General features: G+C 35.6%; 1 protein-coding gene across 1 annotated transcript in view; it reads right to left on the reverse strand.

Annotated features, from left to right (window-relative positions):
- The window catches only part of mid (midline), a 58,307-nt gene that overhangs the window by 19,645 nt on the left and 21,430 nt on the right, over window positions 1-17,232 (reverse strand). Inside the window, exon 4 of the mRNA XM_076136353.1 lies at window positions 3,386-3,659. Coding sequence (XP_075992468.1) covers window positions 3,386-3,659 — 274 coding nt within the window. The remainder of the gene's footprint in view (window positions 1-3,385; window positions 3,660-17,232) is intronic.

Consider the following 17,232-nt stretch of genomic DNA (forward strand, 5'->3'; position numbering starts at 1 on the left):
AGTAAACGCCTCAAAAGCTTTTCATTAATCATCACGTTCACGTTTAGTGGGGAACTGAAAGGGACCGACAATTTACATATTTTCATTAATTACCAGTTTGTTTGCTACAATTAGCCTTGAGCTCTTTATAATACTATTATTTAAAATGTATGAAAGACTCCATATAATCATATTATATAATCCTAAGATATAATTATAGGTACCTAACCAGTTCGTGCGAATGTAACAAAAATATTAAGGCGTAATGTAAAGTTTATAATTAAGGGTTAAATTATAGTTTAAAACTGATTATTATTTACATTTAACACAACTCATACAGTTTCATAACAAATTTGGAAAATCTTGTTAAACAACATATAAAAGGAAACCATAACTATGCAGCTTATATCTATTCAAGCTTTCAAAAATGTAGATAAACGTATGAGAAACTAAATACATTACATCAAGATTTACGGATTTAACCCGCCAGTGTCGTTGGGAGGTCTTTGTGACCGGGGGCATATCGGCTCGGCCAAGCCTCGTACTCGTACAATCGCGATCCGTCATCGCCACGCTTTCGTGTGACCGTTCTCATGAATTCTAATAATCTGACCTCAATTCCAACACACGATTATATTAAACGTTTTAAATAAGCCCTCCAAAAGTTAACAAAGGCTTCTTCTACAATAAAAGTTGATAATGCTGAAGGCACGATTTTGTATGAATGGCAAATTGTGATCAGTTGTTCTTTAAATCAATCACATTAGTGAAATGAACGCCGTACGACATTCATTTTACTATGTAAACGTTTAAAATATAATTATTTATTTTTAAGCTACATAAAGCAATTTGTTTTTCGAACAAACAAATTTCTACAAACTAAAGGAATGCGTAAGGTCACATAGTTACAATTAATACGGTTAATGCAGCAGTCGTTTTATTATTTAATATATACCGCAGTTAAGTGGGTGGTGGATGATTAATTTGTCGGTTTCATGAAGTTTTTGTTGAACAATTAGGCGATAGAGTAGCGAGGTCCAGGGTGACACGCGCGCCGAGTGGCCGCCCGCGCCGCGCCACTGCGGTGTCGAGTCGCGTGGTCTCTACATTGTTACCGATGTTAACGACTCACCAATTCCAGTTCCGTTTTTGATAAAATATTGCTAATGAGAAATTGTATTTATAAAAAGTTATTAAGCTGTATTTTGAAGCGAAATAGCGTGTTAAGATTTATTGAGGTAGAAATATATTTATTTTTATGCTGCAAGTCAGTTTGCTAATAATTTACTATTATGTAAGTATCTGTTCTGTACTGACACAATAAGTAGGTATCTTATTGTGTAATATTGTATATAAGAAACCCTCGACTACAGACACACATTTACACATTTTTAATGTGGAAATTGCAAGTACAGAAATACTTTAGATAGGCTCTGGTAGCTAAAATGTTTTTCAAAAACCTCTATGATCATGTAACTCATTAATATTCATAGTCAAAAGTATACTGATCTTCAAAGAGGTTCTGAGACATCATAGTTACTCAAAACTTGAGCGATGGACCATGGTTAGTCATTATCAAAAGATCTAAGAAGCAGTATTAAAACAGAAGAATAAATTCAAATGGCGTGTTATACCTAACATAATATTATTATTATTTAATTAAGGCTACACAATGGACGCGGCGTCGGGATGTACTAGGTGCTCAAAGGTATGGGAAAGCCAATTAGGTGAGTTTTGGAGAGAGTCGGCTCCATCCATCATCGCGCCACGCCCTCCACGTTCCGTTTCGTTGAACTCTACTACAAACGACGTGTGCGTAACCTAACACAGTTATGATATTACAAAAACATTTTATTACATTATGGTAATTTTAACACTTAAAGGTTAAGTAAACCCAAGCCTCCGTTGCTCTACGATGACGAAACAGTGGGAGAAAAGTTCTATAATAAACAAAAAAAAACCCCTATTAAGTATGGCTTTCATTGATTTATAGGCAAGAACATAAACTATTACAAAATAAAAAATATTATGTTGATTTACACCTGCTTTGCTGTTATGTGATTACAAGCTCTTAACAAAAACTTACCCCATAATCACTTATTTAAACACGATCAACCAAAAAGATATTACTATGACAATAACAAACAAGAAATTTAAAGTTCACTCTCATCAGTAGAAAATCAATTTACAATCGCGATGCTATCGGCGTTGTATCGCGTTCTTCATAACTGTCATAATGCAGAGCAAGCCATGTTTAAGTAAACATTTCAACCAGTAAACAAAAGCTAGCCGGCGTGTTGCTCCAGGCTGAGGGGCAGGTCTCGCGAGTGTGGTCGTGTTGTGTGACATTTGCCTGTGCGGGGCTCGCACCTGCGCCGCGGAGGTAAGTAGCCGTGAGGTGCCGGCTGACGCGGCACGACATGTGCGGCTAATTTGTTGCCAGCAACGCACTCATTACACTGTTCCCGACGACGCCCGAGGTGTCGCCGACACTAGCAATTTTACTGTAATTCTATAAATTGCCACATGCACCAGGAAGTAGTCCACGTGACACAAACTCATCTCGAAGGACGTGCAAGCAAGAAGTTTCTGTATAGAATTCGGAGTCGTCATTTTTTTTATGAAAATTACTTGGCTTTGCTCCGTAACGAATGTAACGATGTTATCGTGCTCTTTATTAAAGTAAACCCATTTTTCACGTTTCATAGTTATTCACATTAATCACTCCGATTTCATATTAATTGATATGACCGAAATGTACACATACAATTCAAACGAACATATCGTGAAAGGAATCTTTACATTGAGTGGCAAAGGTGGTCAATGTGTAATTAAATGTTGACGGATAATTTATAAACGTCGATTTGCGGAGCACGCACTCGACCCGTACTCACGTCAAGGAGCTACAACTACCATTAGCTATTTTCTAGAGCAGAACCGACTCGACTCTATGTGTGCAGTTGAACAGGATTACCAATGTATAGTATAATACACTATAATATTGGTGTAATTACAATGACTTGTATATTATATTATATGAGTAGTCAAACATGAATAGTAGGTAGACGGCGCTCGTTAGCTGCTAGCGACACCCGGAGCGAACCGTAAATCAACCGTTTTACGTCAGCACTTTATAGCTCATTCAGGCTCGGTCGCTTTATCACCTTGTTCTTAACGCTGCAATAACCTCCACGCTGTTCTCACACACAGCATATACCTTACACTTTGTTGTTTATTTATATCTACCAGTTAATAAAGTATTGATTAAATAATAATCATTATCGGTAGCCACCGAAACGAACATCATTAATCACTTATTTTATGTGTAATAGGTAGCCAACGTCTATATTGGCCTTTTGTCACGGTTAACAAATTAATTATGGTGTGACATATCAATGTAACTGACCTGTCCGTTTTTGTCCATCTCGTTGTTGGTGAGCTTGACCTTCTCGAAGGAGACGACCTGCTTGCGCAGCTGGTCGCCGGAGAAGGGCGAGTCGGGGTGCGGGTAGAGGCGCGCGGGCGCGGGCGGGTCCGCCTTGCCCGCCACCAGCCACGAGCTGCGGTGGTAGGCGTAGCGGTAGCGCTTGCCGTCCACCGGCACCACGTCCAGCAGCACCGCGTAGCGCGCCTCCGCGCGGCACCCCGCGAACGACACGCGCACCGTCGGAAACATACGTCTAAAACATAAGACAAACTTCATTTCAATCATTCGTTCTCAGTTACAAATCAATACCGTCTAATTAAAATTATTAGTACTTAAAAATAAATAAGTTTCTAATATTGTAACGAATTAAATGCTAAAAAAAATTTTTCAACTATAAATATCAAAGAAATTCTTGACGACTTGGACCTCACCGCACTAATGACCTCATAAGAACCGACCGAAAACTAAATTAGACATTAAGAATACAAAAAGCTTATAATCCCCGAAAGTGTTTTACGAGACCAAAACACATGCTCGCAATAAAAAAAGATGATTAATGCATCTTAACAAAAAACACCAGAGATCCGGCCACGGACGGTGACTTGTATAATTACGGGGTGAAACGCGAACTAGGAAATCAAACAAATATGATGTATTCGATTTTAATGCACCCCTAAATGGGCCGAAGCGCTTCCTGCCGGCCAAGCACCGATAACATCTCAACATCATTTATTTATGAGGTAGGCTTTCTTAATATATTTTTTATCAATTTTAAACGGCAGTTTTGTTATTCCTATGCTTAACAAGTGGTCAAAAGCCTGTCAGATTACAGAACTGTCATATCATAATTTATCTGTCAATCATGAGACGATATACCTATTCTTGTTTTAGCGGTTTTTACAATATTTTATTCAGTTCAAGAGGGCACCATCGAAATAATCGAAGCGAAAGGTATATTGCATCTGGAATAATATCAGCAGGCACCAGAATGCACTTTATCTGTCGAAGATTCTAGTACAACTTCTTAATCGAATACAATAAAACAATATTAATATTACTAACTAGGTTGCCAGTTATAATAAATAGCAAAACAATTTCACTGCCGGTCAGATATCGAATGTGAAGGATCAGTAGGTTGGACAATGAATGGACGCGATGGGTACGACAAAGCGACGACAAGACGACATTGGAGCCACCCAGCGCGCCGCAGTAATGAGCTACATCCATCACGGATAACAATCGATCCTGGACAACAATTGTCGTGCGTGCACCAACACTGCTAAAAGATTTATTTGCTTTCATGAATCATTTTAAGAAACGTACTAGCAAACTACTAACTGTTTAATGCATAAGTAAACCTGCGAAAACATAAGCATTACTTAAATACCTCCTAATTAAAATTGATCGTTATTTACGATGGTAATCGTCTGAATCCTAGGGAAATATATATTTTATAGTAACTGTTCATTAAATTTAGTTATCCAAATCCACTTAGCAGTTAAGCACAATATACCTGTACTTATTTTATAATAATATACTTAAGATAGTGCGATCATTTTTGATTGCCTTTGTTACAAAAATACAAAAAAATAAGAGTATGAAGTCTTAATCTCTAAGTTATGAATATATACTAAAGCAAATAACAATTGAGGGTCTGCAGAAACGGAGGTAACGATCTATATTAATAGCGCATTTTGCTAGTAATAAAGTCGGTTGAGTCGTCCGCAAACGTCGGTCGGTCGCATTTACATAATTCATTAATAAACGTCGGGCCGCGATGCCCTCGGATAAGCTTAACAAAATACCCAATTGAACGGATGTCTACAGACTAATGCGAGAACTTTTAACAATTGCCAAGTACATTGAGCTGCTAAACGGCAAATATTGAGAAAAATAGAATTATATGCTTTTGCTAGCACTTTAATTTGTTATTCCATGTTCGAGCAATGTGTAAAGGGTCAAATATACTAGACAAAGATAAACTAACTACAATGTGGTACTTTAATAACCATGCTTTAGGCGACTACACTGGTTAATCTACTAAACTGTGATGCAAAAACTACTTCTATACAACATCTCTTGCTAATTAGTTTTAATGTTGGGTAAGGATTAATAAGGTACAGCTACATAATAAAATCAAGAGCCTGTCTACTTTCATATTCTCTAGTAATTTAGCAGCACCAACATATTAGAGACATTCGAACGAGATACATCGTTGTTACTTGTGGAGATAAGTCAGTAAAACACAAAATTAAATATTATAATCCTGCACTGTATTTCATTTTAATATCAGGTATTTGGAAACTTGATGCGGTATAAAACCACAGCCTCGCGACAAGTTCACAATACGCATGAAAGAAGCCTAATTTAAGTTGATTGAGTGCTACAATTATGGACTACCGCATCCGGTGCGAGGCGCAAATAATGTCCTCCTTTCATTCACTTATTATTTGTTTGATAAAACCGTATAAACTTCATTTTGGTATGCTGGTAATACAAAGGACAGCACTGAATGCGGACAAGTTTAATATAACTAATTTGATAGGACAGTTTCCCAACAAATTCAGAATTTATCTTGCATAGATTTGAGAATTTATTGAAAATGAGTAAAAGCACTAGTGATGTCACTTCAGTTTCCTTCAAAGTGTTATAATGTTGATATGAAACAACATAAAAAAAGTACCGCTAACTAATAACATGACAATTCATATTACTAGTTAGTAAAGAGGGGATAATTAAGTCATAGGACAAACTATGTTATTACAACGTGCAAACTGTGCACTTATTAATCAGATAAATGTGTAATTTATAATGTTCGTGACCTTTGTGCAATTGTCCAGTAAATAAATACTATTCTAGTAATAAGCATTTACATCATCCCATCTTTAATTGTCCATACTCGTTTCATTTTAATTCCTTCAATGTATTGCGTGAGCAATATTTTTGACGTTTATCTTCAGTTTTAAGCATTTTATTGAGACTAAAACTCTTTATAGTAGGTAATATATAATAAATTATCTTTTTTTCTGACAAAAGTAAATCAACCGTCTTATATGTAAGTAACAATTTATTGCTTTTTATTATAATCTACTCACACTACGCTAGTTTGTATTTGAACATTAGTATCACTCGAGTACTTTCATAACGTTCAACGTAATGGTATATTTTACCGATGCAAATTAAAAAACAAGTTACAAATTAAGTTGTTTATATTTATGGTCAGCTAATGCATTAAGCTATTCTTCTTTTTGTGCCTATAAACGCGCTCATCTGTCCTATTTAACGCCTTATTAATTATTTCTCAATACTGCGCTATAAAAAATAATGGTGTTGGTTCTCGGAACACGTAATACTATGCTAGTCGTGCAAATAGGTACCTGTTCACAGCTTCAGGGACACTTGAAAGCGTTATAAGTTGGCAATTTTAGATACGAATTGGAAATAATAGTATTGTAGTCTATATAAACGCTAACCCCGGCGGTTGAAAAAATTGAAACTTTCTTAAAGTAACTCATCTATCTAATGCACATATTTTCTTAGTTTGAAATGTATCGTGTGATCGTGTTCTATGCGACAACCAATGGCGACAACTATATAATATGATGTCGTCGGTTAATGGATAGTTTATCTATCCATACGTTGTTTGCACATTACGTAATCCATCCACACTGTCTGCTTGAATTCTCACGCCGACATCTATGACAGTGTTTACACACAGTCTTAACCCGAGGTTACAGGTATTCTATTAGTTAAGTCACGTGGGTCAGCTATCGGTCGACCCAAGTAAATTCAACCGGTGCCTCAGGTTATACAAGCAAATCTTCAACGATTTGAGAAAGGCTAAATGTTACACGTACTCATCATAAAAATAAATATAACAGATTCAATGGACGAAATTTAAATATTTGTTTAGGTATAATATTACCAAAAATTATGTGACGCTTTATGGTTATCGCTTACCTTAACAAATTCTACTTTCACTCTTAAGGGCCCGTCGAAGAGCTTAAATATTTTATAAGTAATATGCACGTACTCGTACATATTTTGGGACGGACTGCCTGCGTGCAAGTATCTTAGTTAGTATAGAAATGTAGATAGTACGAGTCTCTTTTATAATTATACAGACGCATTTTTTTTTTACCTTATTAACGTTCATACTTTACTTATTACTAAGGTTGAACTTCTATATGTACGCTATCTGTCTGCAATTGGATTCATAATTGATATTTATTTAAAAAATAATCTCTCTCGAAACCTTTATGTCATTATTTTACAGCTATAAATACCTCACAATGTGTATTTAGATTAAATGTCACAACATACATAAGTTAAAGTGAAATTCCGATCAAATATCACGTTTCTATGCCATCGAGATAACATTTCTTTCATTTAGAGAATCCAGTGGTTCCGTTACGAACAGATATCATATGGTTGTTATTCCACTAAACGTTATTCCAAGTTCGAAGCAGTAGGTGGTATACATAAAGTGGGTAATATTAGTTTAACACAATCATTTGACAGTTCTTTACGAGATAAAAAGTGTGTTTAATAAATGTCGAGATATTTGTGTAACAATGAATATTGACAATCCGGTTACAATCATAATAATAATTTGGTTTTTAAATCGAATTTTAAGCTGATCTTGTGTGGCTTTGTTCCTTCATACGTGAACACAAGTTTTGTCTGTAACGATTTTAGTCCACTCTGACAGACTATGGAGCAGAAATACATATAATCGAAGAAACATAGGCGCATTAAGAATGAATATCAAATCAATCTCGGATCTTAAAAATAAAGTAACGCTAATACATTCACCGTATGTAGAGATAAACATTGAAAATCAATAAAAAAATATTCTAATTGACGATCATATATATTAAAGACTGATAACTTCTAACTGTTAATTGCCCAATTTTTGTATCAAAGGTAGAATAAAAATGTCACATTGTGAAAACTAAAGCTTGTACGCACCTGTGGTTTACATGATCTCTATGTCTGTACCTAACAATAAAACGAGATTATCCATTCTGTGATTTAGCTTCGTAAATGTTATTAAACTATTTTGTAAAGATATTAACATTGCATTGAATACCCATATCTCCGTTGTCACTAAATAAACAATCACCATTGTGGAAAATTAGATAATAATGAAATACGACATCATTTATAACTGTCATATTCAATCAAGTAAACTATTAATAAGACATGAATACTAGCATTGAGCAAGTAACAAATATCTAATAGATCTTATTTACAAACGGCGCAGGTATTGCGTAGGTAATTTATATCTATCCAATATCTAATCATTTACAATAAGTTGTTAGATATGTATGTATTTATGACTTGAATAGAAACATGACTGGTTTTCATGAAATGTCATCCACTCACACAGAGCGCGTTTGCACGCAACGAGGGTCGACGACACCGTATTTATATGTTTATTTCTACTTTCAGTTTTTATTTCTTTGTTATCATGTGATTTTGAAGCATTATAGGTACATAGATAGGTCGCTTTCCCGATAACTATAATATTTTATTAAAACAATATACTTAGTCTGATGATTATGTTTTGAAATAAGTTAACACTGACTAGCCCTCTAGTAGCCCTGAATATTGATATAATGTGTGTAGGTACCTACCTAATAATTTAATAAGAACTCTATTGATTTGATTGCTGGCGTGTAATACGAATTGCACTAACGATTTCTGGAACTACATTTGCGTAATGAAGGTACAAATCGTAGGCGAGGTGTTATGTTACATTACGAGTGTATTGTAACATAAAACCTGGCAGCAACTAGTGTATTACAGCGATATGTTATGTCGGATTGTCGGCAATGTGGAGTGCGCGCGCGTGCCGCGTGTCAGCTGTCTGTCGTTTACGCGTCTCGTTACGTCGCGCGTCATCGCCGTCACGCCACGCGGCACGTCGAAACGCTAATCTCGCTATTCAAAACAAAATATCCAGTTACTACAGACAGCCTCGTGTGAAAACGAAAAAAGAAATCTATCTAAAAAATCAACAGGTCCGCTGGAAATCCCCAAGCATCATCAACGACTAGGAATTGAGAGGCAGCAAGGAGCACGTGAACTGTCATCTGTCACTTCACCATTTTAATCCTGTGTAAATTATATAAATTGACACTTGACATGTTTTGTCGTCTCCCGGGTAATCGTACAAAATGGAACTCTCGTTTTATTACTTTTGTAAAGTGGCGGGAGGACTGTCAACTTGCTGGCTCGTCATATTGCTTCATGACTCTGTTTTGTTAGGATTTAACCCTTTAGATACGCACCCACAAAATACACAATTGTAAAAATCTGGCAAATGGGATTGAAGAGCTTTATCAATCGAAATTCTAAATGAACAAGTATTTGATAGTCAGGTTAAGTATATTTAATCGCAGAAACTTTATGATGTCGTTGTACATGAAAAATAATGGAGACATAAATATAGTGAAAAGTGACGTTTTGTTAACGAGCACAAAGCAATGTGTATAAAGTAGCCGCGCGGCGGGGCGCCGCACTACAGGGAAACGCTTTGCTAATTAAAAATTCTTCTTTGTTTTTGCGTCGAGATTGTAGTTATGCGAGAAATGTTTTATTGTTTAACACACGATAATTTACAATAAGTAACATTAAGTGGAAGCGTGAAATTCTTAAATAAACTGTAATAACATGTGTAAATCAAGTTCACGCCGTGCGTACGTATTTTAATGCTCCACACTACATAAATCATAGGTAGAGAGTAGATTGTTTTATACCTCAACAACCAAACAATATATCAATATTTTTATACATTTATTTATTATTACATTCTTCGAACTACCTAATAAAAAATATATCTCATACGCCTTGCGAGCATAAGATGTATAGTATTTGTTCAGAATACACAAGAGCGAACCTATAATACCTTACCTATATGTTATTGCGTCTTTTTACTGTTTCATACATAATTTTTAGTTTCCCACTTTGATTAATTTCAAAACCACAATTTTCGAGAAATTGAATTGATTGTAAGAGTTTTCTCAAAATAAAATGACTCCGACTTTCTTACACAACGCAAGGTGTTCGTGGGCATGTAAGAAATCATCATTAATTTTATTACTTCTTGGCTTGTTCAGCTGGCAACAGCTTATTTTATTGAAAGACTCCAACGAAAATCCTTGATGCAACAATGTTTAGCTTTCGAAATATAATATCCATGCTTCAATATTTACTGTTATCAATTTTAATATATTTCCACGATTGTAGTTCCTAAATTGTATGTAAATTATTAAAAGTGTAGTTCAGTTCATTGGAATTTATTAAAAAAGATATGTCGTGACAAACTGTGTGTTAAAACATAGAAAGGCTTTATTAACACCTAGGATTTATCGGTTATGTAGAATACAATATTGCCGACTTGATGTACGATATAAAACTAGAACTATAAAAATGGTGTGACAAAAGGAAGGGGCGCACGACTCCTGTGACGTTGTAAGTCCAGTACCAATATAAAACTAATTAATATCAGGCGGCAATTATAGACCAGTTAACATTAACAAGGTGGCCTTTAATTATTATCGTTGGAATCTGACTATGATGTCGGTTTTATGACACTTCCGGCGGAACACCCGACTCGCCATAAAGCTGACCACACAATCGTTGATGTGCAACATTCGCCCTCGTAAACAACGCCACTCGTGTACAAATCCACCGGTGTGACTCCCGACAAAATATTAAAACACCGAATGACCCCATATAACTTTATAGCATCCATAAAAACTTGAAATAGGTTAGTGTTATTTCGTATGCAACAACACTTAACAAACCATAGATTTATGCTTTTATAACAGTTGCAAGATTAGATTATTCATAACTCTATAAATCGATCTCGGTGTAGTCGTAACGACACGCCGCATGATAAACGATGCGATGAGCAATTTCTAAGGCACATAAAATGAATTTCACATACCTACGTACCTTCGCAAAAACGTGAAATTACAATCAAGACATAGTTCAGGTATATGCAATGGGAATTCAACGAGATGAACTAACTATTGTAGATACGGCGATAAATCAGCGTTTAATGTACAATTAAACAATTTCTCATGCTCAACACGATCGTCTTGCGTGTCATGTAGTTACATACATAGGTACATATACAACTGCACAGGGTACAAATTTATGTTTACTGCTTGTCTGTTCGTAGTAATTTCTGTAGCAATTATTTGATAAGTAGTTAGTTCGATATGTACGGTGTATGTAGACGCTGAGTCGCCGCAGTCGGCGAACTCCGCATTAAATACGTGCGCTAACCGAACTCTCCATCGAGTACGTGATAGGTCGACTGTCATTATCAATACCTCAGTACAACTCGCCAGCCATAATAATAATTTTCTAAACTCAATGCAATTATAAAGTGCATGTTAAACTCTACTTTATAATCTAAATTTATAACTTATAACCATCCGTCATAATAAGTACAAGCGCAGTACTTCTACAAGCACAACCAATGTAATATATCTTTCTTAGTAGTTTTTCTTCCTTGAATCAGATTATTATAATTGCCGCAATAATTCTATTTGTGTGGCCTAACAATAGTTATCACTTCCTACTTCATTCAACATAATGTAATTAACACAATAAATTTCAAAGAAAACAGTATTAAGTAACATAGTTACGTGTTCATATAACCAGTATTACAATTTAAGATGTTAAGAACAAAATATGCAGCCCTCAGACGTAGTGGGCGACTGGCAAGGGAGTATAGACACTGTCATAATGATGGGGAAGTATCTCCTGCTACCTCGCCTGGGTACGGCTCGGCTTGGTTTAGCTCGGCTTAAGATTACGCCTCGTAATTAACTATTTTACACGCTCCTAATAGCTTCATTTTGCTAATGACCGCCTCAACACTTATTTATATACAGACTCGTTTGTACCTTTCACTGAAGCTCTAAACTTTTAAATCTGATTGCCCTCTATTACCATTTATTGAGGAAATCTCCTTTCTGTTTATTTGCAATTGTAAAATTAAGTTTCACTTAGACTTTACAAGTACAACTAATGAAGCCATAACTCCATTTAAATCGAACGTTTATGATTTAATAGTTTATTGGCAGCAATTGATTAAATGTCGTCCGTTTTCAATAAAAATTCCAATTTATTACTTAAGTATATTTACTCAACGGATTAGAATGATAATATTATTGATTTAGATAATATATATTCGATCTGTCAGTATATTAAATAAGATATATATTTTACTGCTCATATTTCCGGGATTTTCCCACCAAATACTTGCTATAATAAAATGCATGTATGTTTAGATAGAAAAACTGTTGTTGTTAACAGAACATTTATAACGTGGGCCGCATTTTGCTATCCTGTATAATTATCATAAATATACGAGTGCAGGTTACTTACGAAGCTCACATACGTATCTCTTTAACCACCGCATCGTAATGCTTGGATGTATAATTTGTAAGTACTTTACCAATGCAAATGCGCTTATGAGTACCTAATAGCATTCGCAGTGGTAAAGTGGCCTTCTTGCTGTCAACAGGCGTTCAATTATCTCATCACAGTAATGGACCCGTTGATATCTTGCACAATCATTACCACATTAAAATGTGCCATGATCAAGCTGGCCTGCTGGATGTATATCTTCCTGCTGATTTATTATAACTGATACTTGTGTCTTCTATGCTCTTATTATATGCACATACCTAGGTTTAAATATATAATTTATACAAATATGCGAATATAATTTTAACATTTTGGATACTAATCTCGAAGGTTAATGGGTAATCAAGATTATTAAATATTTATTGTTAACCATGTGCAAAACAACATCCTTTGTGTAAAACGTTAGGAACAACAAAAAACCATAATTACTAGCATGAGAAATATGAATGAAGTATTATAGCTAATTTCTGAGATTACGATCTAAAAGTCAAAATTCAGCATCAAAAATGTACAAAATGTATGATGCATCCAGAATTAAATGGCAAAATGTTATAATAGGTGTGAAATTAAATGGTAGCAAAAACGACATGAGCCACAACAATTCACAATACATTATCCGCTATCAGTATCCTAATCGACAAATTGCCATGCAAACGACGCGTCCGACAGTGTACCCTCACTATTATACAGATAAAACTAACTATTCACATTACACGAGTACTTTTTATTATAGCATATCAGCTCGATATCGATAAATGTAGATTTAACATAACTAATAGCTTAATAACAATATAAACAGCTAATCTGTTGGTTTTCTATGCTGTACACTACGAGCTCGTCTATGGACACACATGAATATGAACGAGATAATAATTTTGATGGAATCAGAGTTTAATTCATAAATGTCCACGTTATTTTAAATGTTTGTCATAATAAGAAGTTATGTTATAACTACTTTTACTCAGAACATTTTTGCTATTTAAACTATAATAAACTGTGCATAGCGACTAAACATTTTTTGTGCGATTGTTTATTTGACTTATTCTACTACATCCTTCTAATATTATAATTTAATGCGAATGTAACTAACTAACTAAAATATTTGTCTGTCTATTACGATAAACCACTGACTGCACTGACTTTAATGAAATTTGGTTCAGAAATAGAGTTGGCCTTAAGAAAAAAACATAAGCTTATGATAAGCTTAACTTTACTTTTATTAACTTTTGATCGCAATATTGGGGTACAAGGGGTGAGAAGAGGGGATGTTTGTATGAAAATTTTAAAAACTAAATATAAATAAGCATCGAAATTTTCTTATAACATACGATACTTATAAGAATGTAGGTTTTAATAACTAAAACAGCTACTTGTAAGGTGTAAATGACATAAATTATATCAACCAGTCGCTGTGAAATGAATATAATTGCAGTTGACTCTGTTTAACGTAGTATGTAATCTACTGTTATTAAGTTTACGCCAAGGTACTTATACAGACACGGGATTAAGTGCCAATTAACGGATAATATTCACTTCATCTTCTGATGAAATTATTCTTATATTACACATAATTGCAAACTGAAAATCATTCGCCAGTGTAATACTGTAACAAAAAGAATGTGTCAAAATCAATTTTCCTACTTTATTATCGTTCGTAAAAAAATATAGCCAAGGTTATGCATATATTCACAAAATAATGAACTGAGTATTCGAAATCAGTCATGCAACACAGGTCGTGTTCTTAATCAGTGAATTCAAAAGCTTCAAAGCATGGGTAGACACGTCGACGTAACTGTACCATTGGTAGAGACGTCTTTACACTGATAGACATATCCACATCGACGTTAAATGAACCGTTGAACGCCTATAAAGGCCAATAAAGCGTAACGCAGGTGCTACTGAGCCACTCTGAGACCGGTACAGAAAGTATCTCTAGATTAATAAACATGTAGAGCCATTCTAACACTCTACACCTAATAAACTCGTATCGGTCTATGACATTGCTGCGTAATATCAAAGCATATAACAAGATTTTAAACGTAATTATTGATGTTTGAAAGCGAATAATATAAATTTAAAAGGTACTTTATGCCTGTGTATAAAAAGTTAACTAAATTCAGGGTATAATATAGCAAGTGTAACCGTTTTTGAGCATGAAACTACATAATGTAATTTGTAAAAATATTTGTAGAATATCGAAAACTAGTTAATAGAGTCTAATAAACGAATCCCAACCAAATAAGAAGGAAATGTATCTAACTGAAAATATTGAGAACGCTACACATTTAACACATTACACATACATATCTATATAATAACCTATATCAGGCGTCAGACAGATATAAAGTTAATAACATTATGCTAATTACTGAGTGCATTGTAGCGGTCTCGAATCTTTCCGCCAATTACATGTATAAAAACGAGTATTTTGTTCAAGCAGTGTAACATGTTCCCACATGTGCTCAGCTCAAGATTGATATCGGCACTTAACCGAAGTCAGCTGCTGATGTAATTAGCGATGCGACTTGCGACCCACTCCACGAATTTATCTTGCACTCCTTATATCTCAACGGGCAGGTTTTACTCGCCTTAACTAATTGAAACTGGTGAAAAATTGCGACCACATACCGAGCAATTTAATGTCGTTGCCTCCAGGTACTCGTGTAATTCAAATGTTGCGATGTTTACTTTTAATCGTTAATGCTCACAGGATCCTTAATAACCATAACTTGACCGACTGCAATAAACTAGTCTTTTAAAACAACATTCGTAATGAACGAGACATCCTTATTGATGTTGGTAGAAAGGTAAACTTTAAAAGCATGTTAATTGCGTCGAAAAGTTTTTGCAATAAACATGTCTAGATAGGGAAGTATTTAAGTTTTCTTGTCAAAGGAAAACTGATTGTGGACTAAGTATCATAGAGGAATACAATACGAGACAGACGAGCTACTTGTGAGATTGATGCGAGGTGTCAAATCACAGTTAATAGTGTAGAGAGTGTAATTCACTAGCTTGTGTATTGTGTAGGTATATGTGCGGGGTCGCGAGCGCACGGTGTTGGAGCCGCGGCCGTGCTGCGCCGCGTGACGGACAGAGGGCACGGTCGTTAGTGTGACCGCACCATTATCGATGATGGATGACCACCGCCGGCGCCATCGCGCCATACCGACACCCGACAAATTTAATTTAGACCACTAATGTTGTATGTTGTTGCCTACAAATAAAGCGATTATAACTTCAACAGACATATCCAAATAATTTAAGTACATAATAATTATGGATTCGTAATCAACTTGTTAAAAATGTAGGTACTAAACGTAAGAATTGCAATACGATCAATTTACCTATACAATCGTCTATCCTTAAATGACTTACATACTCAGTTTTAATAATTACTTGAACGCTCAAACGTGACTACGACGTACGCACTTAAACTTTATAACGTAATTCACGTTTAATGAGCACAAAATAACATTTACAGGTCGCTCGCGAAGAGATGTAAACTGTTTTAATTACAACTTTAGCGAACGAGCACCGTAGTCAATACAAACATCAAATCAACACCTTACGTTCTAACTGGTATCTTCGTAATCACGAAAAAAGGTCGACACATTATAATCTAGTTCTAGTTTGTAGTTGATCAAATAAATAGAGTGGTCGGTGTTAGCTAAAATACAAAGATGTTGAGAGTGGAAGCAGACAGTGACGGTAGACAGGTAGGTCGTGTAGTATGTACGTAGTATGACTAGGGAGGCGGGTGGTAAATGCAGTCGGTCGGGGCGCTAACGCGCGCGGGGTGGCGGCGCGCGGGGCGGGGGGGATGCCAGGGGTGCTGGGGAGCAGACGTCGTCGAGGAGCGTCGGAGGCTGCGATCGATGAAGCGCGGACACGCCTCGCGCACGCCACCGCAGCCCGCAACTTACACTCATTGTTGATTCAACCACGTTCTTCCCACTTATACTATTTTTACAAGAACACAAACTAAGCTAGCTCAGTGAAGAGGATATTTATGATTATTATGTAATAAAAGAACAACCTTTTAGACCCTAAAGTCAAAGTGTACCCCTCAGGATGTCTGGAAGCATCAAACCTCATTTTGTAGTTGATACATATGAGCTGTCAGAAGATCTTCCAAATGCGATGAGCGTGTTAAACGACTGTATTGTGATGCGCTGTCACTGCAGAGGCCGGTGCCTTTGGCTGAACGCAACACCACGTCAATATTATCTCACCTCACGGACTAGGAAGCCACTCGCTTCTTTAAACTAAGACAGTTACAAAAAAGGCGACTTAATCCGACATACCTATATCAGATTTAGTAATCTTCTTTACTACTATATTGCTTTCGTTTTATAACTGTTTGTTAAAAA

Source organism: Anticarsia gemmatalis, chromosome 3 (assembly GCF_050436995.1).
Source record: "Anticarsia gemmatalis isolate Benzon Research Colony breed Stoneville strain chromosome 3, ilAntGemm2 primary, whole genome shotgun sequence".
In the NCBI taxonomy this organism is placed as follows: Eukaryota; Metazoa; Arthropoda; class Insecta; order Lepidoptera; family Erebidae; genus Anticarsia; species Anticarsia gemmatalis.